At 33.3% G+C, this 22,869-nt stretch overlaps 2 protein-coding genes and 1 long non-coding RNA gene across 4 annotated transcripts; 1 reads left to right on the top strand and 2 right to left on the bottom strand.

The window, feature by feature from the left end:
• Nucleotides 1-52: 52 nt before the first annotated feature.
• On the bottom strand, nucleotides 53-8,636 carry LOC109160067. Its single transcript, XR_002050686.1, has 3 exons — nucleotides 8,476-8,636; nucleotides 360-366; nucleotides 53-63 (listed from the first exon to the last, which is right to left on the bottom strand). It is a non-coding gene; the product is annotated as an uncharacterized LOC109160067 (long non-coding RNA).
• LOC109160065 (E3 ubiquitin-protein ligase RDUF2-like) lies at nucleotides 8,144-10,700 on the top strand. Of its 2 annotated transcripts, XM_019308194.1 has the most exons (3): nucleotides 8,144-8,309; nucleotides 9,217-9,757; nucleotides 9,788-10,700. In XM_019308194.1, exons 2-3 carry the CDS (start codon nucleotides 9,240-9,242, stop codon nucleotides 10,440-10,442), a joined length of 1,173 nt encoding a protein of 390 aa, XP_019163739.1. In that variant the 5' UTR covers nucleotides 8,144-8,309; nucleotides 9,217-9,239; the 3' UTR covers nucleotides 10,443-10,700. The 2 variants fall into 2 exon arrangements, with proteins under 2 accessions (XP_019163739.1, XP_019163738.1); XM_019308193.1 differs by having other exon boundaries at nucleotides 9,217-10,700.
• A 392-nt stretch (nucleotides 10,701-11,092) lies between these two features.
• On the bottom strand, nucleotides 11,093-14,478 carry LOC109160064 (pyruvate kinase, cytosolic isozyme-like). Its single transcript, XM_019308192.1, has 3 exons — nucleotides 14,101-14,478; nucleotides 12,447-12,908; nucleotides 11,093-12,215 (listed from the first exon to the last, which is right to left on the bottom strand). Exons 1-3 carry the CDS (start codon nucleotides 14,347-14,349, stop codon nucleotides 11,403-11,405), a joined length of 1,524 nt encoding a protein of 507 aa, XP_019163737.1. The 5' UTR covers nucleotides 14,350-14,478; the 3' UTR covers nucleotides 11,093-11,402.
• Nucleotides 14,479-22,869: the final 8,391 nt, after the last annotated feature.

The raw sequence follows: 22,869 nt of genomic DNA, 5'->3' as shown, positions 1-22,869 counted from the left end.
AGCAGACAGGGTCAAATGTCGGTGCACATAAAGGATTTTCGTACTTTGTGCATAATTCTCACACTATGGCTGCTAAGTTTGAATTTTTTTTTTTTACATTATTGAATAATAAGAATGTTGACTATTATAAAATATAAATAGATAGGAATATTGATGTTGTTGTAATTAGCAAAAGTAAATATATTATTCTATTTTCAAAAAAAATTGACATCACATTAAAAATTACAAATTTAAAGCCAATAAATATATTTTAAATAAAGCATTGAAATATGATTTTTGGGATAAGGCTAAGAATATGTGAAGTCACAATATACTTATTCCAATTCCATTCCTCCTCTAGTGATACATGCAACATAGACATCTCACCTTTAAGTCCCATAATTTAGTATTAATAAAATTAAACTACATTTTCGGATGATTCATTAAACTGTCTTATTAGTTATTATTATTAGTATGCTTAGTGATGATTCATCGAACTAAAGCTATATAAAATGATTTTTTTTTTTTCAAAAGAAAAAAAAAGGTAGTTGATGATTCATCCAATTTAAATTAAAAACTTTTTCAAGAAAGATAAATTCACTTGAACCCCCTCTTAATTTATATCAATAACGTTTGAATCCCTATTTTTTCATAACCATCACATAAATCATTCATATTTTATTGTCATTAAAAAAAAAAACTCTAATACAATTAGTCTTATGTGATATTGTTTCACTTGAAATGCGTACTATTTTGTTAATAAAATATAATACTTGCCCGCACGGGTTCAGTTTAACGGTTCAGTAGGCAGCATTTGTGAGAAGAGATCAAGGTTCGAATCTCGACGGCAGCAATGTAGAGATTATATCTAAAGTGGATAGATCTCTTGTGCACACCAACATTTGGTCATGTCTACTACATTCTCTCAAATGTTCTGTCGGGTCGAGGTGCAGGGACCCTTGGAATTAGGGAAGAAATAAAATATAATACTTTCCTAAATTTTTTGTGACCTTAATATTAAAATTTTGAAACTGGTTATGCATGAATTTCTGTCAATAGTCTTTTTTGTCCTTGAGTTAGATAATATTAACTGATTATATATATATATTTAAGTACTATTAACTGATTATATATTTTTTTAAAAGATGACCGGACACTCATAGAATGTAAAAATAATTTCTAAAATATAATAGGATCAAAGTGTTACAATCAGATCTTTCAAGGGTCAAAGTGAAAAATATCTCTTTTAGAAAATATAGTTTTTAAAAAATTAAAAAGAAAGTTGAAAACATTTCCTACGCGGTATGCACGGCTTCACATGAGATTGTCTCGTAGTGGTTAGGCAATGTCAACTTTAATCGTTCTCTCTCTCTCTCTCTCTCTCTCTACTTTTTTTTTTTTTTTCCTTCCTTTTTAATATATTTTGGGACTTTATTTTTATTTTAGTTACTCCCCCTACTATTATTATTTATGCATAAAATATTGAGAAAATATTTAGCAATAATAAATATCTCTTAGACGACTGATTTCTTATGGTAACACTTGAATCCTCAATTTTTGTAAAAGTTATATTTAATCCTTATTCTTAAATTATTATTTTTTTAATACAGTGAAATGAGAACAAAAATTAAAGAGTTAATATCTAAAATCGTCTTCGACTATAATGATTTTTTTTTTTTAATTTTGTCCTAAACGACTTTTGTGACTTAATGTAGTCCCAGAGTTTTGTGTTTTTACTCAATTTCGTCCCAGACTTTTGTGTTTTTGCTCAATTTAGTTCCCCATTTGTTATTCCGTTCATTTGTTGTTAAATAAATAGACAATTCAGTGATTTTAATATTGGCATCTCTTTATTCATAGACATGTGAAGTGCGAAATCCCTCTTTTTTTACGAATTACTCCCAGAATCACTTCTAAAGCTGCGAATATAAAATTTGATTCGTAGGTTTGTGAGTAACTCTGGGTGTAATTCGTGTAAGAAAGAGAGATTTCTCACTTCGCAGGTTGAAAGTAAAGAGAGGTCAATATTGATATTATTGAATTGTCCCTTTATTTAACACCAATTTGACGGAATAACAAACGGAGGACTAAATTGAGCGAAACACAAAAGTCTGAGACTATATTAGGTCACCAAAGTCGTTTAGGATGAAATTGAGAAAAATCACTATAGTCGAGGACAATTTTGGGTATTAACTCAAAAATTAAATCAATTTAGGTCATTCAATATCGACAACAATTTGATCCCTTATAGAGGAGTCTTGTAGATCTTAAGTCCATGGTGAACATGATACGTTGGCTATAGAAATTTATCAATCAATTAACATTATATTAGTCTCTTTGTGGTTGTCCCTAGTAGTACAACATCAAATTTTCCTATTTAAGTTAATAAAAAAATTTTTAATGCAAACTTAAAGTGTCATGGAAAACCAAAACAGAATTTTAAATGAAAATATCAAGTCATCAAAATGTTAATTAAAAAGAAAGAGAGACATGGACCTAAAATTGAGGCAGGAAAAAGGTGCATGATTCAACATGTATCATGTTAAAGGAAAAAGGAGAATTGAATTAAGGTATAAGACATGCATAGTTTCCTTTAAAAAGTTGGAAGCTATTTTCCATACTCTCAATTATTCTCAAATTAAATGTATAATATAAATAGTAAATAATTTGTTTTCATCTTTTTTTATTTAAACAAAAATTTGAACAACAACAACAACACATTTTGATTTGAAAATGACTGCGAGAGTAGAAATCCATTATTTGTGACAAGTGGCAATTTTGAGAATCTCTTCTTATAGTCTGCTTTGAAAATTGAGATCCTAACTCTGATTTCGTTTTCATTTTTCAACTATATATCAAATGTCAGGTTAGGAAAAGGTTAAATAAACCTTCAAACTTTAATTAAAAAGTTAATTAACTCTTTCAATTTTTTAAAGGTGTAATTATATATATGAACAATTTATTTTGATGTAATCAGGGGCGAAGCCACCCCTTGAGGTAGGGGAGGTCAGGGCCCCCCTACTCTACCTCCATTTTTAGTAGATATATAGGTATATATTATTATAATATGGATAAATTACACTGTTGACCCTCCTCCTAATTTTTTTTAAATCTATTATGTATATATTAAATGAACTCGAAAGTTACACTTTTCGTTCCTAAGTTATGGGATAATTGTAGAATTCGTCTATAATTGTTGATCGTGTGCAATTTTCGTCCCTAAGCTATAATTGACGTTGCAAATTTCATCCTTTTAATAACAGGTTGTGGTCACTCTTTCTTTCTAAGCTATACTTCGTTCCTAATGTTTTGTTAGTAAAGGGACGAAATTTGCAACATCAATTACGGAGTATATTTTGGGGACGAAAAGTAAGCTATTTTGGGGACGAAAAGTAAGCACGACTAATAATTATGAATTCTTCAATTACCCTATAACTTAGTGATTAAAAGTGTAATTTTTCCTATTTTTTACTATTATATAATTTTTTTGTTATGTAAAAAATTCAAAAGTAATGTTTGACAATCTTAACGATCGTACTCATATAATTATAATATTTCATATATTATTGCACATAGTATAATTAAAAATAATTATCAATAATAACTGGCACAATCATATATATATATATATATATATATATATATATATATATATATATATATATATATATATATATATATTTGTGTGGTTGGTACTAATATCGACTAAGATGATAAATTTCCTCTATAAATTTGGACAACCCCCCCCCCCCCCCCTAATCTCGACTTTCTGGCTCTACCACTGGATGTAATGAAGCCCAACAACAGGTAATTGACCTACTATCACAAGTCATTAGAGATCCGGCCACCATCTGGTAGAATTTTCAGGCAAAAAAGTGACCGGCAACTGCAGAGAAGAGATGGCAACAAGTCACTTTCTCCTGCAAGAAGGCGATCACTGGGGTCGACTTCTCAACTGGAAAAGGCGACCTAGATTTGGTTGCCTTCTCCGGGGTCGAGAAGGCGACACCACAATGTCGCCTTGTCAACTAGAGAAGGCGACCCCGTCGCTTTCTCTTCTCTGTCTCCATGATCGGCGACCGTTCGCCGGTCACTTTTTTGCCTGAAAATTTCGCCGGAGGATGACCGAATTTCTAATGACCTGTGACAGCAGTTCAATTACCTGTTGTTGGGCTTCATTGCACCAAAATGAATTGTTCATGGTGTAATTGCACCTTTAAAAAGTTGAGGGGGCTAATTGACTTTTTAGCTAAAGTTCGAGGGTTTATTTGACCCTTTTTCCTTGAGGTTATGAATTCTGGTAGCCCGCGTGGATTTAACTCACTAATTTTTAACTTGATTTTTTAATTTTGTCGGATTATATCTAGATTCCATAAATCCGCTCTTTGACTTATAAGGTAGACCTAGCAATTATGGACACGACACGGTATCAGACACAAAAAAATGGGTTAGTGTTTAGCCTTATTGTGTTTCGGGTCGTTAACGGGTTGACCCGTTAAGAAGCCGTTATGTTTCGTGTCTTAACAAGTCAACCCGTTAAACATATTAAAAACCCGTTAATATTACCGTGTTAACCCGTTTACACGAGCCCGTTTACACAAACATGTTTATAACCATTAAGAACCATTGTCATTTAGGTAAGAACCATTGTCATGAATGAGATTATAAAAGATATCATGAACATGACTAATGATGAATTTACTACATTAGGCCAAGATCCTACACTAATTATTGATTTTCAACAATCTGAAATTTGAATTTTTATTGTGTTCACTTTTCTTCTAAAAACTAGCATGAACTTCTGATTTTTGGATGTTATTTTATCATTTTATAAATGTTATAAATTGAATATTTTTTTAGTTTGTTTGATGGATTGAATTGTAGGTTTTATTATTTTTTTTGAAAGGATTATTTCTTTCTTTATATAACTTATCTTTAAATTTTAGTTTTTGTTTTAATATATTAATAGGTTTAGCGGGTTTAACGGGTTTCGGGTCATATCGTGTCGACACGGCCCGAAACTTGTTAACAAAACATGTTTATCATGTCAATTCGTTTAACTCGTTAACAGTTCGTGTTCGTGTTTGTGTTAAAAATTTGAACCCGTTAATCTTAATATGTCGTGTCCGTGTTTAACCTTATTGTGTCGACCCGTTACGAAGCCGTTAACGAACCCGTATACACGAATTCCTATGTCTATATATAAGGAGACAAATTCTGTTCTTAGGCCTATAAAGAGACAAATTGGCCTAATCTAGTTTCAAAAGTTCATTCAAACTCCCAATGTTCGTGGCATAAATCGAACCTCCCAAGTGATCACTAAAAACAAATTTTAAACGAAATTTCTTATCTAGTATTAATGCCATGAGGACTAATTGTGATATCTTGATTATTATATTTTTATTTTATTCTCAACTTTAAATTCAAAATGGCGTACTTTTTTTTTTTTTTTAAATTATAATTAAATTCAAAATTGATTAGATTTAATCTCCCATAAAATAAAATTTTGACAGGTGTTAATTAGTTTGAAAGGCTAAAAGGATTGAAGTAATAATCTTCTAGTGTTGGATTGGTCCAAAAAGACAGAATAAAGTTGAGAAAAAGTTATGAGACACAAGATCCTTAGGCAAATTTGACTGTGGAAAATTGTCTATGTAGCAATTTAGATCATGGTATGAGCTATGTTTTAGTTTTATTTTTCATATATACTAATCTCATTATAGTAACAATATAGTATCATTTTAATCATATTTCATGTCTCTATTACTTGGTTTGATCATTTTATATAAGCAATAGGTTTAATTGTAATATTAAAGTATATTTTAAACACGTTCATGTCTTACATGTGTGAAGGTCTGAATCTGAACTTTTGTATGGGATTGTCTTTAATATCAAATTTAAAATAAATAAGAAAAACAATGGGGGTGTTTGGTAAATATTTGTTAGTGGTTTGACTAGTTGATAGCATTAGCTTATTGTAGAAAAATGGTTGGTAAATTAGTTGTTAGCTTATTGTTGATTACATGTAAAAGGACTTTCTCAAAAAGTTAATCGAAAAAGCTATTTTGAACAACTTTTTAAATTTTAGCATTTTGAAACAATAAGTTGTTACAAAAAGCTAATTAATCAAACACTCAAATTGGTTGTTTAACCAAGTCAAATAGTTAGTAATGGTTAAAGAAGCCAAAATTGACTGATAGGCCAAATATGACTGATATATTTCTAATTAAAAATTAAAAATTTAAACTAATAATTTACTATACCTTTATAATTTGTTTTATATGCTCAACGGTTGGAAATGTTCATTCTTGGATGGTAGTAATAATTTTTCAAGTGTTGGATTGGTTCAAAAAGACAAAATAAAGGTGATAAAATGCTAAAGATGCTTAGTAGGAATATAATAGTGAAAGAGCATTTAGTGAGTGATTGAATAGTTTTTGGTCAAGCTATGCTAAAGCTTACATAGGATTCACAAATATGATTGATTGACTAGGTTATGATTTTTTTTTTTAAAAAAAAATTTAATAAGAGGAAGTATATTTTGAACTCCATTAATTCACCCCAAGCCTATGAAAATATGGACCATGGTCTAAAAATGACGCTGTTTTTTTAAGTAAAGAAATCGCAGCCGTTAAAACTTAACGGAGCGCGTATTTTTTGTGTACGTGTTAATTACCGAATGAAACTACAGTATATTTAAACTGACGCTGCCTCACGTATTATTTTTATATTATCAAATGAAACTGCAATTGAATTGAAATGAAACTGTAGTTGTGTTGAAATGAAATTGCAATGTATACAAACTAAAACTGAATAACAATTTCACATATTTGAGCATATAATATCGAATGAAACTGTAGTTATATCGAAATGAAACTGTAGTTGTGTTGAAATGAAACTGCAGTGTATACAAAATGAAATTGAATATGTTATACAATCAAAGTTCTTTTTTGCGGATGGCAAGAAAACATATGCCGTTTCTTTTCATTAAAAGAAACGACGTCGTTTTGATGCCTTGACCACAATACATTGTGGACCGCGGTCCATGGTATAATTTACCTTATTGTTAGAAGTAAGTCTTAAATGAGACTTCATATATCTACTAGAGGGCAATAATAATATTTCTTACTACTTATATTGTGATTCATTAGTGGTTTAATAACCTATTATATCAATCTACTTATGCTAGGTTGTTCAAATAATTAAAATTTTATTTTCAATATTAAAAATTACTTTAGTGAGTGATCCATAAATTATACTGTAAATTTATCGTAAAATCAACAATCCCCACATTGTGGCTATTGAAGTTTAAATCTTGGCCTCTTTTCTCAAATAATGCCCACTAAATCATTAAGTTAAGTCCCACTAAAATTAATAAATAATCTATTAAGATGAGTAGCAAATGTAGAGAGTTTTTTGCACTTTTGATCCCACGACTATGGTGTCACTAACAACTTTGATCCACAACTTTTAAAACTTGTAGAACTGGTCCACGACTATGACTTTCTTAGCAAATTTGGTCATTCCGGTGCATTTTTCATTCAATTTTTGTCGAAAAATTTTACTTCCCATTTTAACATGGGTAATATTGTCTTTTCCATCTCACAAACTAATGACATAAATAAATAAATAAATAAATAAATAAATAATTAATTAATTAAACATAGCCAGTAGTACGATGATTGAAATTAAAAGTCACCCAATTCTAATTTCACTTTCAGTTTCACCCTCCTAGCTAAACGTCAAAAGTTTTTAGTTGTTTATTTATTTATTTATGTCATTAGTTTGTGAGATGGAAAATACAATATTACACATATTAAAACGGGAAGTAAAATTTTTCAGCAAAAATTGAATGAAAAATGCACCGGAAGGACCAAATTTGCTAAGAAAGTTATAGTCGTGAACCAATTCTATAAATTTTAAAAGTCGTAGATCAAAGTTGTTAGTAACACCATAATCGTGGGACAGAAAATGCACAAAAACTCCAAATGTAGATTAATACAAATGGCAGAGTAATGCGCATAAATTCTGAGGACCAAGAAAAAAACATTATTGTAAAGGGAAAGGTGGGGTCAACGTGACCAGTTGAGTTTAAATTTTAAAAAATAAAATAAAAATAAAAATTCCAATGGCCAGCAAATGATGAAATGAATGACTGATAAAAAGGGAAGTCCCCACTGCTTTCCATTCCTTTCTCCCTTCCATTTCAACCGCTTCTCAACACACAGTCCAGAAATCCAGAATCCCAAACCTCAAAAACCAACCAAAATTCATAAGAAATACTGAGGGAGAATCATCTCCCTCACCCCCTCATTCAACCTCTGAAGCTGGTAAGTTTATGTTTCATCCTATGTTGTTGTGTGGCTTTTGATGTCACAGATCATTTTTGGGTGCTGGGTTGTTTCTTTCTTTGATTGATTGATTCAAAAGATTGATAAAGAAACAATCTTGTTCTTGTTTAATATGTGTGTTCTTTCTTTCTTTCTTTCTTATCACCTACCTTATTTTCTTGGAAATCAATCAATATATGTAGTCATTATTGTTGTTGGACCAGATTTATAGAAATCCCAAAATTGGTTCTTTGATTATTTCTGGTTGGATCTGTAAGAATTTCCCAGTGATCTTGGGAGGCTATTATTCTTGTGGCTTCTCTATTCTTGTAGGTATGATGGTAAGGAGACAAAATGCATTGTTTTTTTTCTTGAATTTGTATTTTCATTTCTAGCTCCTGGTGAGAATTGTCTTTCATTTTGTCCCAAGAACTGGATCTGTTTCCCATCTTATTTCAAAATTGGTTTTAAGATCACTCCATTTTGGTTATCACCAAGATCATAATATATTTATTGTCTGTTTTGTTGGCAATCCCCCATTTTGGAATTCTGAAATATGCAGGGTTTTGGGATAATCCCAACCATTATGGCAAGACATCCACACTCGTAACCACAAGGTCACGAGTTCGAATTCTTACCCCTTGCCCCCTCGCTTTGAGCCGGTCAGCTATGGGTAACCCTAGCCAAGATGGCAAGACATCCATACTTGTAACCACAAGGTCACGAGTTCGAATTCTTGCCCCTTGCCCCTTGGTTTGAGCCGATCAGCTATGGGTAACTTAGACTGGTTTACTTCTTTGTGGTCCTTTGCTAGGGTCATAAGGTGGGGTATACCTATGCCCGAAAGGATTGTGGGGGTTCCCTCGTCATCCAAATAAAATGCACTAATGTTGAGTTGATTTGGCAGAGGAAGAAGAACCAGTAGCCAAGATGGATGGAGCCCTGACATCTAGATATTGGTGTTACCACTGTTCAAGGGTGGTGAACCCAATCATGGAGGTTGAGCCAATAAAATGCCCCATCTGTCAAAGTGGCTTTGTGGAGGAAATGGAATCTGCAGCCGCCCCGGAAACAACAACTAACGAGAACGCCTTCGATTTTGCGGGGCCTGATTCTGAACGAGCGCTCTCTCTTTGGGCGCCAATCTTACTCGGCATGATGAGCAACCCACGTCGCAGCAGGCGTAGTAGCAGCAGCAGGTTCAGGCGCATGGAGTTTGAAGAAGAGGACGATGAGGACAATAACAATGAGCGTAACCACCACGAGGAGGGTGATCAGACTGAGCTAGACCGGGAACTGGAATCTATCATTCGGAGGAGGAGGAGGAGCTCCGCCACGATTCTCCAACTCCTCCAAGGCATTCGTGCTGGAATGTTATCCGAGACGGAAAATTCTGAAGGTGGTGGTGATGATAGGGAGAGGGACAGGGACAGGGACAGAGAGAACAGGGATAGGGAGAACAGGGATAGAGAGAACAGGGATAGAGAGAACAGGGAGAGAGAGCGCGTGATTTTGATAAATCCTTTTAATCAAACCATAATAGTTCAGGGTTCTTATGACTCGAATACCAATTCGGGGAACCATAACATGGGCTCATTGGGCGATTATTTCATAGGACCCGGTTTAGACATGCTACTGCAGCACTTGGCTGAGAACGACCCGAACAGGTATGGCACCCCGCCAGCTCAAAAAGAGGCAATCGAGGCGATGCCAACGGTAAAAGTTGAGGATTCAATGCAGTGTTCTGTCTGTTTGGAAGACTTTGAAATCGGGTGTGAAGCAAAAGAGATGCCTTGTAAGCACAAGTTCCACAGCGGGTGTATCCTGCCGTGGCTCGAAATTCACAGCTCCTGTCCCGTCTGTAGGCACCAGCTGCCTTTCGATGACTCAAAGCTCGAGCCCAACGGGTCCCGGGATAATGCAGAGATGAACATGGATGGCAATAGAGGAGACCCTAATGGAGATGCAAGAAATGAAAATGGACGACAGTTTTCAGTTCCGCTTCCCTGGCCATTCAGTAGTTTGTTTTCACCTTCACCCTCAACCTCGACCTCGGGGCCCCAATCTAATGGACCATCAAGCCCGCCAACAAATGCTGCCCCGGGGGCTCATAGTCATACACACGAGGACTAAACTTACGAAAGCTCGTAAGTCATTGCCATCTGGTGTTGTATGTTGTGTGGACGTCGTTTGCCCTTGCTGCTGCTCATGTACATAGCGCTTTTACATGCTACATTATTATAAGTTTGCGATATATGAATGAATGATTGTACTTTTGCCAGCCTGTAACTATATGTATGCCATTGTTAGACACACCTGCAAACAGCACATCTGCCGGAGGTTTTCCTTTTTGTATAGTTTCCAATATGAGAATGAGATTCTCTATTTGCACCTTGGCTGGCTATTCAGTATTTTCCTCATGTTTTGGTTCTTCGCCAAAACCCCATCCTGTCTCTCATTGCAATCAGATGAAATCTTATATATATATATATATATATATATATATATATATATATATATATATATATATATATATATAATGAAATGGAAATTCAGTGCAGCACTACCATATGGTCCATTACTGAAATGACAACTTGGTTTTTGTCCATCATCTGCCTGCTTACTTTACACTCACCATTCCATTCCATATGCCATGCCATTCTAGAATCTATAATTATTGATCCTATTTTAGTCTCATTAATCAAACCCGACATTAAAAAAAAATGACATACCATTTCAGAATCTAGCCTCGTTAACCAAACTCGACATGAAGAAAAAATACAAGATGCTATTGAACAAATCAACTTTCACTCATCTTTAACAATTCATTATTCTACTGTTTAATACTTCAATCAACAAAAAGATATAGCAAAATAATAATCCAGCTTTCAGGATTCAGCTTTGTGAGGTTGGAAAATTGGCTGGCGCAAAACATGGTTTCTAGAAGAAGGGTGCAATAGGGCGTATAGTGGTGTCCCTTGTGGAAAGTTAAAATTAAAAAGCAGAACAAAAAAATCTGATTTAACAAAAGAGAGTGAAAAGTGAATATAATGTTTGCTTCTCCACAACCAAGTTGGTATATTACTCAATCACTTACTTCACTGTCACGATCTTGATCACAGAAGCAGTTCCAATGCGGTGAAGGACCACGACAGCATCTCCTACCTCACATAATCCTTTTGCTTTGGCATGTTGGAGGGAGAACACGAGTGCCTCCTCTGTCGACTCCTCGTGGGATGCTCTTGCAGATCCTGCACACAGGACTGGGACTAGTCCCCTGAAAATAAGGCTATGCCTTGCTGGGTACTCCTCGCTACATGACCAGTCAAAGGAGTCGGTCTTGATCTCAGGGACGACGACTGACAATATAGGCTTTCCCGGCCTGTATTTGGCTACCAGCTTTGCAGTACTTCCTCCCCGGGTCAGAACAAGGATGAGAGAGGCATTAGCAGAGTTAGCTGTTCGGACAGCAGAAGATGCAAGACTCTCTAGTGGGCTCATAGGAACTGGTGCGCTTGCCACGATTCTTTTGAACACATCTGCATAATCAATTGTGCTCTCTGCTTCTATGCAAATTTTGGCCATCGTACGTACTGCAAGATCTGGATAAGCCCCTGCAGCTGTTTCACCACTAAGCATCACACAGTCTGTCCCATCAAGAACGGCATTGGCAACATCTGTTGCTTCTGCACGAGTTGGCCTTGGAGACTTGATCATCGATTCCAACATCTGGGTTGCCGTGACAACAGGCTTCCCCTGGATGTTGCATTTGTAAATCATTACTTTCTGAGCTAAAAATATCTTCTCAATTGGAATCTCCATTCCCAGATCACCACGTGCCACCATAAATGCATCAGAGTTGGCAAGAATGTCATCAAAATTTGCTACACCTTCTTGGTTTTCAACCTAAAGTCAATATAACATTTGTTAATGCAATAGACTTGCTTATGTAAACAAAAATCAGAGCAAGAATGGAGAATTTCAATATATAATACTCATGTTAAAAAAAAAGGTGAACATCATGATCAACAAGTGCATACTTCTGGTATGCTTATAGACTATTTAAGGCAATAATACAAAAACTCTGAAATTCCTCTATGATCAGGATAATCATTGAAAGAGTTGATGGAAGCAAACCTTTGACATAAGAATGATATTCTTTGCATGTGGACCCAGCAGCTTCCGGACTTCAACAAGATCTGAGCCCTTGCGAACAAAGGATAAGGCAATCATGTCAATTTGGTTAGGTACCCCCCAGTTTAAGATGTCATCCTTGTCTTTATCTGTCAAGGTTGGAAGATCCACAATAACCCCAGGGAGATTGACATTCTTTCTCTCACCAAGAACAGCAGTGTTCTCACATCGGCATCTAACAAGACCGTTCTCTTTATCGCATGACAAAACAGTAAAGGATATGGTGCCATCTGCACACAGTATAACACTTTGAGGCTTGGCATCCTCAGCCAACTTTTTGTAGCTCATGCAGATCATATTCTCATCACCCTTGATGCTGTAATCAGTGGATATAGTAATCTCTTGACCCTGTTTTAGTTGGATGGGCTTGTTGTCTTTCAAAAACCCTGTTCGAATTTCTGGACCCTACAACACAAAACAAACAGAACTCACAAATAAGGTTCAATGCTATATCCCCCCAGTTATAGAATTTACAAACAATAGGCATGCCTTAATCACTGTTCAGACACATTCATATAATCATTTGATCAGATCAACATTTACATCATTTGAATTATGATCACACTTGACCTACCCATAATAGCAGTTCTTTTTATAGAGTGTAAAGAATGGAATATTGAAATTAAGTATAGAATTAAACAAAATCAATTTAAATCAATGGTAAGGCAATAAGCCTTAACCCCAAGCTAGTTGAGGTCAGCTAGATGGACTCTATTCTCTATCCAGTTCTTGTAATGCTAAACCTGCCATGTGCCATTGAGGTATTACAGAATAACATGTATCTTAAATTTCTGCTCACCTCTTTCTCTCCCCCTGGACTACCATGTTTATTACTCTTCTTACAAACAAAGAATCATTTATGTTGGCATCTGCAACTCTATCCTTGAGTTGCAAAAGTTTGCACTCAGGGAAAACTGTGGAAAGCCACAATTGCCAGCAGAATAACAATAGAATTTGTTTTTGAGATAGGGATATAATCATCATCTTCAAGGGGCACTCTATTGGAATGTTTACCATTAAAACAAATAATAATCGTTCTCTCTAGGTAAAAGTTGAACTCATTTCTCCATGGAGGAGCAAATATGTCGAAAAAGAGCAGATTGGCAATCATCAGAGAGAAAGAGGAAAGCCGATCATTTTAAGAGCACTTAAATTTTATGTGAATAAGATAACTCATCTTTGGTAGAATTACCTAACCCCCAAAAAAATTATGTAAACTGGAAATCATAAGAAGCAATAAATAAGTATTAGATAATCCATAGCAGGTCAGTTAGCTCCGTATATATATATTTTTAGTAGTTTCTGGTTTCAATCCAGTAATAAACTCGCGTAATGGGAAGAAACACATCTTCTCCTGTTCTTTCTCCCATAGAAAAAGAGTCAAAGCACAAAGTAATCAAAGTGATCTAAATTTCAAAAAGCAGCTCCCAACCGATTCAACACCATACAAGTAAGAAATGAACCAAAGATCAAATCAGCAAGTGGACAGATGGAACGCAAAAAACCAGTCAGACCAAAAATCAAACACCTAACCCGCACAAATTAACAACCGATCCACCAAACAAAGTCAACACAGAGTAAACGCACGTATGTATACCTTAGTATCAAGCATGACGGCGCAAAGAATACCGGTGTTCTCCATACCCTGACGGAGATTGTTGAGGGTCTCCTGGTGGTACTCGTGAGATCCGTGAGAAAAGTTGAAGCGCGCGACGTTCATCCCGGCACGGAGCAGCTTCTCGACCATCGGCACCGACCGGGACGCCGGCCCCAGCGTGCAGACAATCTTGGTCTTGGGCCGCATCACCGGACCGGCCGCACCGTCGTTCGCGCTCATCATCGTCATTTCTCCCTCCGACCGATCGGCGACTGAGAGTTGAAAAACTAGCGAAGATTCTGTAGAGAGAGGGAGAGGAAGGAGGCGTGATGCACTGATGCTTGTCGAAGCTTTAGATTACCGCTGTGTATATATTGTTTCTATTATATAGAAAGAAAGGAAAAAAATTTCCTAATTTTCTTTTTGTTTTATTTTATTTTATTTTTTCTGAAGAACAGTGGTCCATGGAAGTGAAAGACCGAAAGACCATTCATTATTCCTGCCTTCACCCCTTCGTGGAATCGTGGGACACAAGGCATTTCTCATTTCTATTTCGTTTTTTTTCCCTTACTATTATTACATAAACATTATTTTTCCTCTCTAATTTACTTTTCGTGTGTTTTTTTTAAAGGAAATCCATTAATAAAATCATATCAAGTCTCAAACTATAAAAAATAATAGGAAGTGGACATTGCCCGCAAATTATGTTGTGGAACTGTGCCCACCTTACACAGTTCCACAACGACGTCATTTTTGTTAAAAACGACAACGCCGTTCTAATTAAAAACAAAATTATTTTTCGCTTGCTGTTAATGGCGTTTTTCTCTTCACAATCGCACAGTTTATAAATTACGAATTTACTGTATTTAAATTATGAATTTACAATATAGAAATTATGAATCTACAGTATTATGTTTGTGAACATGTGATAGAGCTATATGTTCATAATTTTATAAATATATGTTCATAATTATAGAGCTATATGTTCATAATTTTCGATGTTCATATTCCCAATTGTTGAACTCTGTATTCACAAATCACAGAACTATATGTTCGTAATTTGATAACTATACAATTTAGAAATTATGAATCTACAGTACAGAAATTATGAATCTATAGTACAGAAATTATGAACCTACAGTACAAATATTATGAATCTGCAATATAGAAATTATGAATCTTCAATTTAGGAATTATGAATCTATTATAGATTTTATGAATCTACAGTATAGAAATTATGGAGGATAACAGTGCCACTATTAACGGCACCGTTACTCAACCACATGAAAACGACGTAGTTTGGAACCGGGTTCCACAAAATAACGATTACACATTGCTAGTTTTTAAAATATATAATTTTTATTTATATATTATTTTCTAATATAAAGAACAAAAATTCAAACAACTTTGTTTATTATAAATAAAATTCTAAGATAATGCAAATGTCCTTCTAGCATTGTTTGACGCAAATTCATCGATCAACTCTTCATAATCTACTTTATCCAAAAGATCATTTTCGATAGATATCAACGATGATCCATTAAGTCGTTATTGTGACATTTATAGAGCGTAAGTAGGACTTCAACAATTTTAACTTGGAAAAACTTCCTTTTGCAAATGCAACACTAATAGGAATAGTTAATAAAATTTTGTATCCAATAACCACATTAGGATAACAATTAAACAATTTTAAATCTTTCAAAATTTCAATGGGTCCTATTTTTTCGTGGAAGACTTCAAGCTCATATCATCTAAAGAACTTAACATGTCAGAATTAAACAAGAAATCAAATATTTCTCATACTCTTGATATTGCTCAACCCTCTTCTTAAGAGAAACAATGACTTGATCAACAATGAAAAGAAAATAGTTAACTCTAAATGAATCTTCTGCAGGTAATGAAACTTCTAATGATGCATTTGAATTTTCATTGAATTGTTTTATTTTTCCTATAGATTTCACGTTTCTTAGGAAAAACGGGGTTTATATCCATTTTAATGACAATTTCATTAGCGGAATCCAATGCATCATTAAAATCACTCTCTGTATTTCTCAAAAAAGGAATTCAACTCTCCAATTTTTTCGATAGCAATATCAATAAGTATGTCTTTGGATTGCAAGTACTTGCTAACAAAAATAACACGATACAATATATCAAACCATATTACTATAGCCACCAAAAATTCAAAATCACCAAGCTCATTTGTTGCTAAAGATTTAGCTGTACTTCTTACTGAGGAATTACCATAAACATCTGCCACTTGAAGTAAAGCATCTCGTATTTTTACCATTTGAAATCTGATGGTTGAACACTCTCAATACGACTCTCCTAACGAGTGGAAGACAATGACTTAAGAGTTAAACCATGTATATTATCTTTCAAAATATCCCATCTCTTGGTAGATTTTGCAAAAAAAATTGTATATATGCGTTGTATAACTCCAAAAAAAAATCTTTGATTTTACTACAAGCATTTGCCATATCACATAGAATTAAATTAACACTATGACAACCACATGGAGTATAAAAAGCTCTAGGATTTTCATATAAAAGACTTTTTTGCACACCTTGATTGTTGTTGTTTCATATTTGACCCATTATCATAACCTTGTCCACGTATATCAGAAATATTAAGATTAAGAAAGGTGCAATTCATTTTGCAAAGTACTAAAAAGTCATAGCTTAGTTGAATTATTCACATCCAAAAATTCTAAAAAAGACACCTCAATGTTAACTTGATGTGTAGAGACATCCACATATCTTATTATTAATGACATTTGTTCCTTGTGGCTAACATTAGAAGTACAATCAAGTATTACCGAAAAATATTTTGCTTGCTTTATAATTATTATTTTTTATATTTCAAATTTAATCGAGGAAGCAAGCAAAGATATTAGTTCATTTTGAATGCTATGACCAAGATAATAAAAGTAAATTTATTCATTTTTTATATGACTAGCATGTTCTTGGATAATATGGTCGAATTTCCCACCATCTCAACTAAGCCTAAAAAGTTTTCATTGCCATTTTCATATAATTTATCATTAGTACCACGAAATGCTAAATTATGTGTGCCAAGAAATTTACAAAAGAAAGAATCCTTAACAAAACTTTTTCCAATGATCTTTTTCAATTAATCCTTGAGTGACTTTGTCAATTGTTTGATTTTTTTAAACCTTTGACGCAGATCATACCAAGTCGTCATATTTTTAATATTCTTCATACTTGTCTCATGTTCTCGGAGTCTTTCACCAATATGAGCCCAATCACTAAAACTCTTATTTGTTAATTGACCTCTACCAATACCCTTTTTAAAGATTTTGCAACAAAAACAAAAAATTCTATCAAGCTCTTTTGAGTAAACTAACCATTCTTTATCACATCTTTCTCCATTTGATAAGACCCTAGTATACAAATTTAAAAAAAAAAAAAAATCGCCTAGGAGACTTATCTTTAGGACCTTTGACAATCGAATCAAGTTCATCCCAATCTCTTGGATAAAAAATATCAAGCAAAGAAAAAGTTTCACATGAATAATCTTGGCCAACATCACAATTGTCAGTTTCATATAAAGCAACATCATCATTGTTGGGTGAATTATTCAAATTGTCATTCTCAACTTGATCAATATTGTCAATATCAATATGCACATTATCGCCATTTTCAGCATTAAAATCATGATTATCCACGTTGTTATCATTCTCAATATCAACACCAACATTTGAATTTTCATAAGGAACTTGTGGTGTTTTAATTACAAACTTATTTAATGTTCCTCTTTGTGATTGTTGTAACTCTTCAAAAAAAAATTGTCTCTTACGGTTTTTCATAGCTAGATTCATGTTTTCTAATGCCGGGAGCCATAATATGCAAATATGCAATTGAAACCAAACAACAATACTTCAACAGGGAGCAAACACATGTAAAATTAAAGTGAAAAATGATTGAAACAACCTGATGTCTTCATTGCATTGGCAAATCGACACTTCATAGTAACGGCACCACTAAATTTAGTACATTTCCATCAATCCAAATATCCAATGAAATTTCAATTTTCAACCTTACAAAAAACAATTTAATGATTGTCATTTTATGAATATTTGAATAAATATTTATTTTAAATGAAATAAACACTACATCAACTAGTTTTTTTTTTTTAATTGCACAACCAAAAATTTGTGACAATTTACAGAACTTATAGCATACCAAATAGAAGTCAAGTTCACCAAATTCAAGTATTTATAATATATAGATTCATCGTTCATATATTAGGATATTTTCAATCCATAAGGCTCAGATTGGGGGCAAAAATGTTAATAGCATTCAAACATTTCCATCAATCCAAATATCCATTAAAATTTCAATTTTCAACATTCAAAAAAAAAAAAAAAAACATAAGAATTATACTATCTCCAAAGTCCAAACAAACAGATGATTTTTTTTTTTTTTTAAAAAAACATCTTGAAACTACCTGGCTAGTGATTACCTGTTGGGTTGCCGCTATCGTTTGGAATTCAAGTAGAATGATCCATTAGGGGGAATAATCAATTTCCCAGGCGGTATTGGTGGTGAATGGTACAGGTTTCAACTTTCAAGTTATCTCTGATTCTCTACAGATTCAGGGCTTGAGATTTGAGAATGAGACATCATATGTGCAACTGTGCCGTTGGGAAAACATAAGGTTTTGCCATGCGGCATACTCAATTAATTAGGTCCTAATTATTAGGAGAGAGAAGTGATCTAATTTGGAGAAAAAATTGATGAGTTTCAAGATTAATTATAGATTTTTTTTTTATTTCTTAAGTAGCTAGGTCAAAAAATATTGGATCCTCTAAAAATTGAGGTCCTATGCTATTGAGCATTTTGCACATGCCAAAATCTAGCCCTATGCTATTGGGCATTGAACCAAACAATACATTCAAACAAGGAATAAGGTGCTCTAGCAAGTACATAAGCAATGATGTTTGGAGGTTAACTTGGAGGTGTGATTGAGTGGAAGTGACTCATATATCCTTAACCAAAGGTCAATAGTTCAATTCTTGGCTTTAAGTACCTTAAATCTCCAAATCAACTGTCCCACTTTGACACATTCTGCCAAAGCCTTTAATACCTAGCTTCCCATAATCCCTAACAAATCATGACACTATTAAGCTGCCCCTTTCTTTGTCCAGTTCCCATAATCCCTAACAAGCTGCCCCTTGTGTGAGGCAGTTGCTGTCCCATTACTTTTAAAAAGTGCTTGGTAAACTTAACTTTTTGATAAACGGATAAATGTAAAAAGATTAAAAAGGACATCTTCATAAAATTTAAATAGTTTTAAATTTAAATAGGTTTGTTTACATATTAAAATTTAACATTTTGAAATGAAATCCTATTAGCATAATCATGATCTAGCATCCCATAATGAAGTAGCAATATTGTTGCGAATCTCATTTATCTCAATAGAGGGCTCACTTAAATTTTCGTTGATAGAGATATTACTACTTGAATCTTGAAGTTCATCAGACGGTATGTCATCTGGATGCTGCTCAAGCAGATTAAACATCATGTCATCTTGCGAATTCTTTCGAGTATAATGATGTAGTGCAAATGTGGCTATAATAACATTAATTTGGGTCTCCACACTAAATTGTGGCATTTTAGCAAGTATCTTACATCTCTTCTTCAATACTCAAAAAGACCTCCCAATACAACTTCAAAAAGAATAATGTGCATGAATGCTTCTTGAGCGTTAATTGGCGGCTCTTGTTCAAATTGAGATTGATGATACGGTGGATACCTTATTCTTAGATACAATACTAAATATCCTTGTCTATCTGGATATCCTTTATCCACCAAATAATATCTTCCTAAAAAATATATAACACTAAACTTTAATAAGGAATAAAATTATATGATGTTTATTTGAGTTAAAGTAATAGGAATATGATATCTTGTGGCGGCTTGGAAAGTTCATTGAAGGTGTATTAATTACATGAAGAAATACACGTGTATAATGTGATGATCCTTCCCATTCAACAGATATAAAAAGTGAAACACATATCAAAGTCACACGCTGCCATAGCATTGAAAGTAGGAATTTCTTTTCTCCCTCTATATCACAATTGATCAACCTCTGGGATGCACGCTGCTATATGAGTACCATCAATACACCCAATACAATCCTATTCATCATTTTATATATATATTAGATAATTAATCTTAATAATAATAATAATAATAATAAAATGGTCACATTTTACCTTTGAAATATGGCATGTATCGTGCATCATTAGTAATGTAAGATCTTATGGTCTTATGATATCACGTGGAAGGCCTTTGTAACCGATCTACCACTAACTGCTTCCAAAGCTTCATGAAATGCTCTACTTATTGTTTCATCAGAATGTTGAAATCGCTCTCCAACATCATCTAGCATTTGAGTGGGTACGTTTGAGAGCCATATTTTGAGTTTCTGCATATTTTTTAGCATTATTACCCTGAGATTGCCTAGGTACTTGAGTGCCGCTAACATCCTGGTTACTACCCCAACGGTTCACCTCACTCATGAAATTATTACAAAATAAAGACCCATCTGTCTCCAAATCCTGTAATTGTTGCCTATCCTGAGAATACAATAAATATTCAAATCCTTGCCTAGTCCTATTTTCTTCTTCACTTTCTCTATTTTCTTCCTCAATATCCACAGGTTGCACTAATTGAGGAGTATGGTGCAACACAACCTTCACCATTTGGATAGTTATCTTCAAATAACTTAGACCACAAATCTTCCATTGCATGATCAATAGATTTATTATGAAATTTTTTATAGTCGGGGTTCTCCTACAAGAGAAATATAATGAAAAGGATAAGTTTACAATCAAAATCAAAATATAATTATATTTTAATCTTAAAAAGTTATAATACAAACTTTGATTTTTTTTTCTCCCACCATTCATCGGAGCCGCTAATCTTATTTGTACTAGAATCCCACCTAAAACCAGTTTGTTCACGTTTCAGTTGCTTCTAAATTCTCAATTCTTTTTTTTTTATAGCATCCCACTTATTCTTTAAACTTCTATATGCAATTTTTCGTTTGGTGGTAGCTTCAAACTCTTCTTTAATATCTTTCCATTCCATTAATCGATGCACATGCTTTCAAATATATTTGATACAAATCTCACAAAAAAAGCACCATGTATTCATTGGTCCACTTAAAATTCTCTCCATTCATATTATCATTTATTGAAACTATATTGCTAAATAATAATAATAATAATAATAATAATAATAATAATAATAATAATAATAATAAGTTAAAGTTGCAGTTTAATGAGACCAACACATACATCAAAAATACATTAATGGATTTCATAGTATAATAAGAAAAGTTAGTAATTCTGTTTGTTCAAGCATAATGGATTTCATCATATAAAAATTTTCTTAACTAATTAATTAATTGAGAATTGGACAAAGTTAATTTTTGTGCTTGTGTTCCAAAAGCTTTTGATTTAGGAAAATATAACTTAAATATTGCTCACGCAATTACTAACTGCATGCACTTGCTTATTACTATATATTTTCAAGGTAAAATACTAATGCAAGGAATAAAGTTTGTGTCCATGTGCATAGTCAGTTCGAAAACAAGCTGAGTACATGCAACCATCTCTAAAAACTAGCTTACTATTATTTTTATTATTGAAAACATTAATTAGGTTAGAAGTTTCATGCTTAAACCAAAATTTAAATCTCTAATGTCAAAGTCAACAATTAATGTGTTTTCCAATTAAACCAACCAACTTCCTATTTAGTCAATAGTTTTGGCTACGAATCCATGGGTAAAAGCGGTAGAAATGTGAATAGTTGAAAAGATTATTCGTCAGCATATTCTCTAATTACTAGAAGTTTATGAATTCATCATTTCTTTTTCTTTAAGTTTCAGAAAGCGTATTTTGTTAAAGATTGTGATAGCGACACCGAACGATCATAAGCATTTGTTCCATCTCGCTGTTTAAGTCGTGTTTGGCAACGGACAGCGATTATTTTATTCTATTTTGTACACTTGACATATTAACTTTGGTGTAAAAGGCAAAATCTCTTTCCCGTAAACATCTATCCACTCTAAAAAAAATTATGTAATAGTTAAATCACGGTAACGTAGTGTCGTAGTGACTATCAAGATTTGATCCTGTGTCATTAGGTACAATTCGTCACTTGAGAATTAAGTAATTAAGTTATTAGAGTAACTTCATCCCAACAAATTTGTTCCTTGCAAAATGACATAGCACATTGGAAAGTAATTTTTTTTTTTAAATAATAACATGGTTAGCAAACTTGCTACTGCAGCAAGTTTGGTAATCTGACAAAAGGCTGCGGCAGTCTTTTGTACTTTTATTTTATTATTTTTTTATTTTTTTATTTTTGTTTTTGATTTTTTATTTATTTTATTTTGATATGATATGAAAGTAAGACATTATTTGAAAGTCACCGAGTATTGTAGGTATGTACTATGTAGGGAAAATGGTGAAGGAATTGCAAATTTAGTGATGTGAAATATAATTTACTTTTAAAAGTGAAAGAATATTGTAGAGATAAGGACAACCTTACTCGGCGACATATGTACTGTTAGCGTGTATTTAGAAGAATAGTTGGAGTAGTAGTGATATATTTTAAAAATTCGTTGCCATTGCTTCAACTAATATTAAGTTTAGTATTAGTATACAAAATTTATATATTTATAAATTACACTAAAAGTACTATTAAACACACAAAAAAAATTAAAAATAAGTAA

The sequence above is a fragment of the Ipomoea nil genome, unplaced genomic scaffold, assembly GCF_001879475.1.
Source record: "Ipomoea nil cultivar Tokyo-kokei standard unplaced genomic scaffold, Asagao_1.1 scaffold2845, whole genome shotgun sequence".
NCBI lineage: Eukaryota > Viridiplantae > Streptophyta > Magnoliopsida > Solanales > Convolvulaceae > Ipomoea > Ipomoea nil.
Note: the sequence above shows the minus strand (reverse complement) of the source record. Positions and strands in the feature narration are given on the sequence as shown.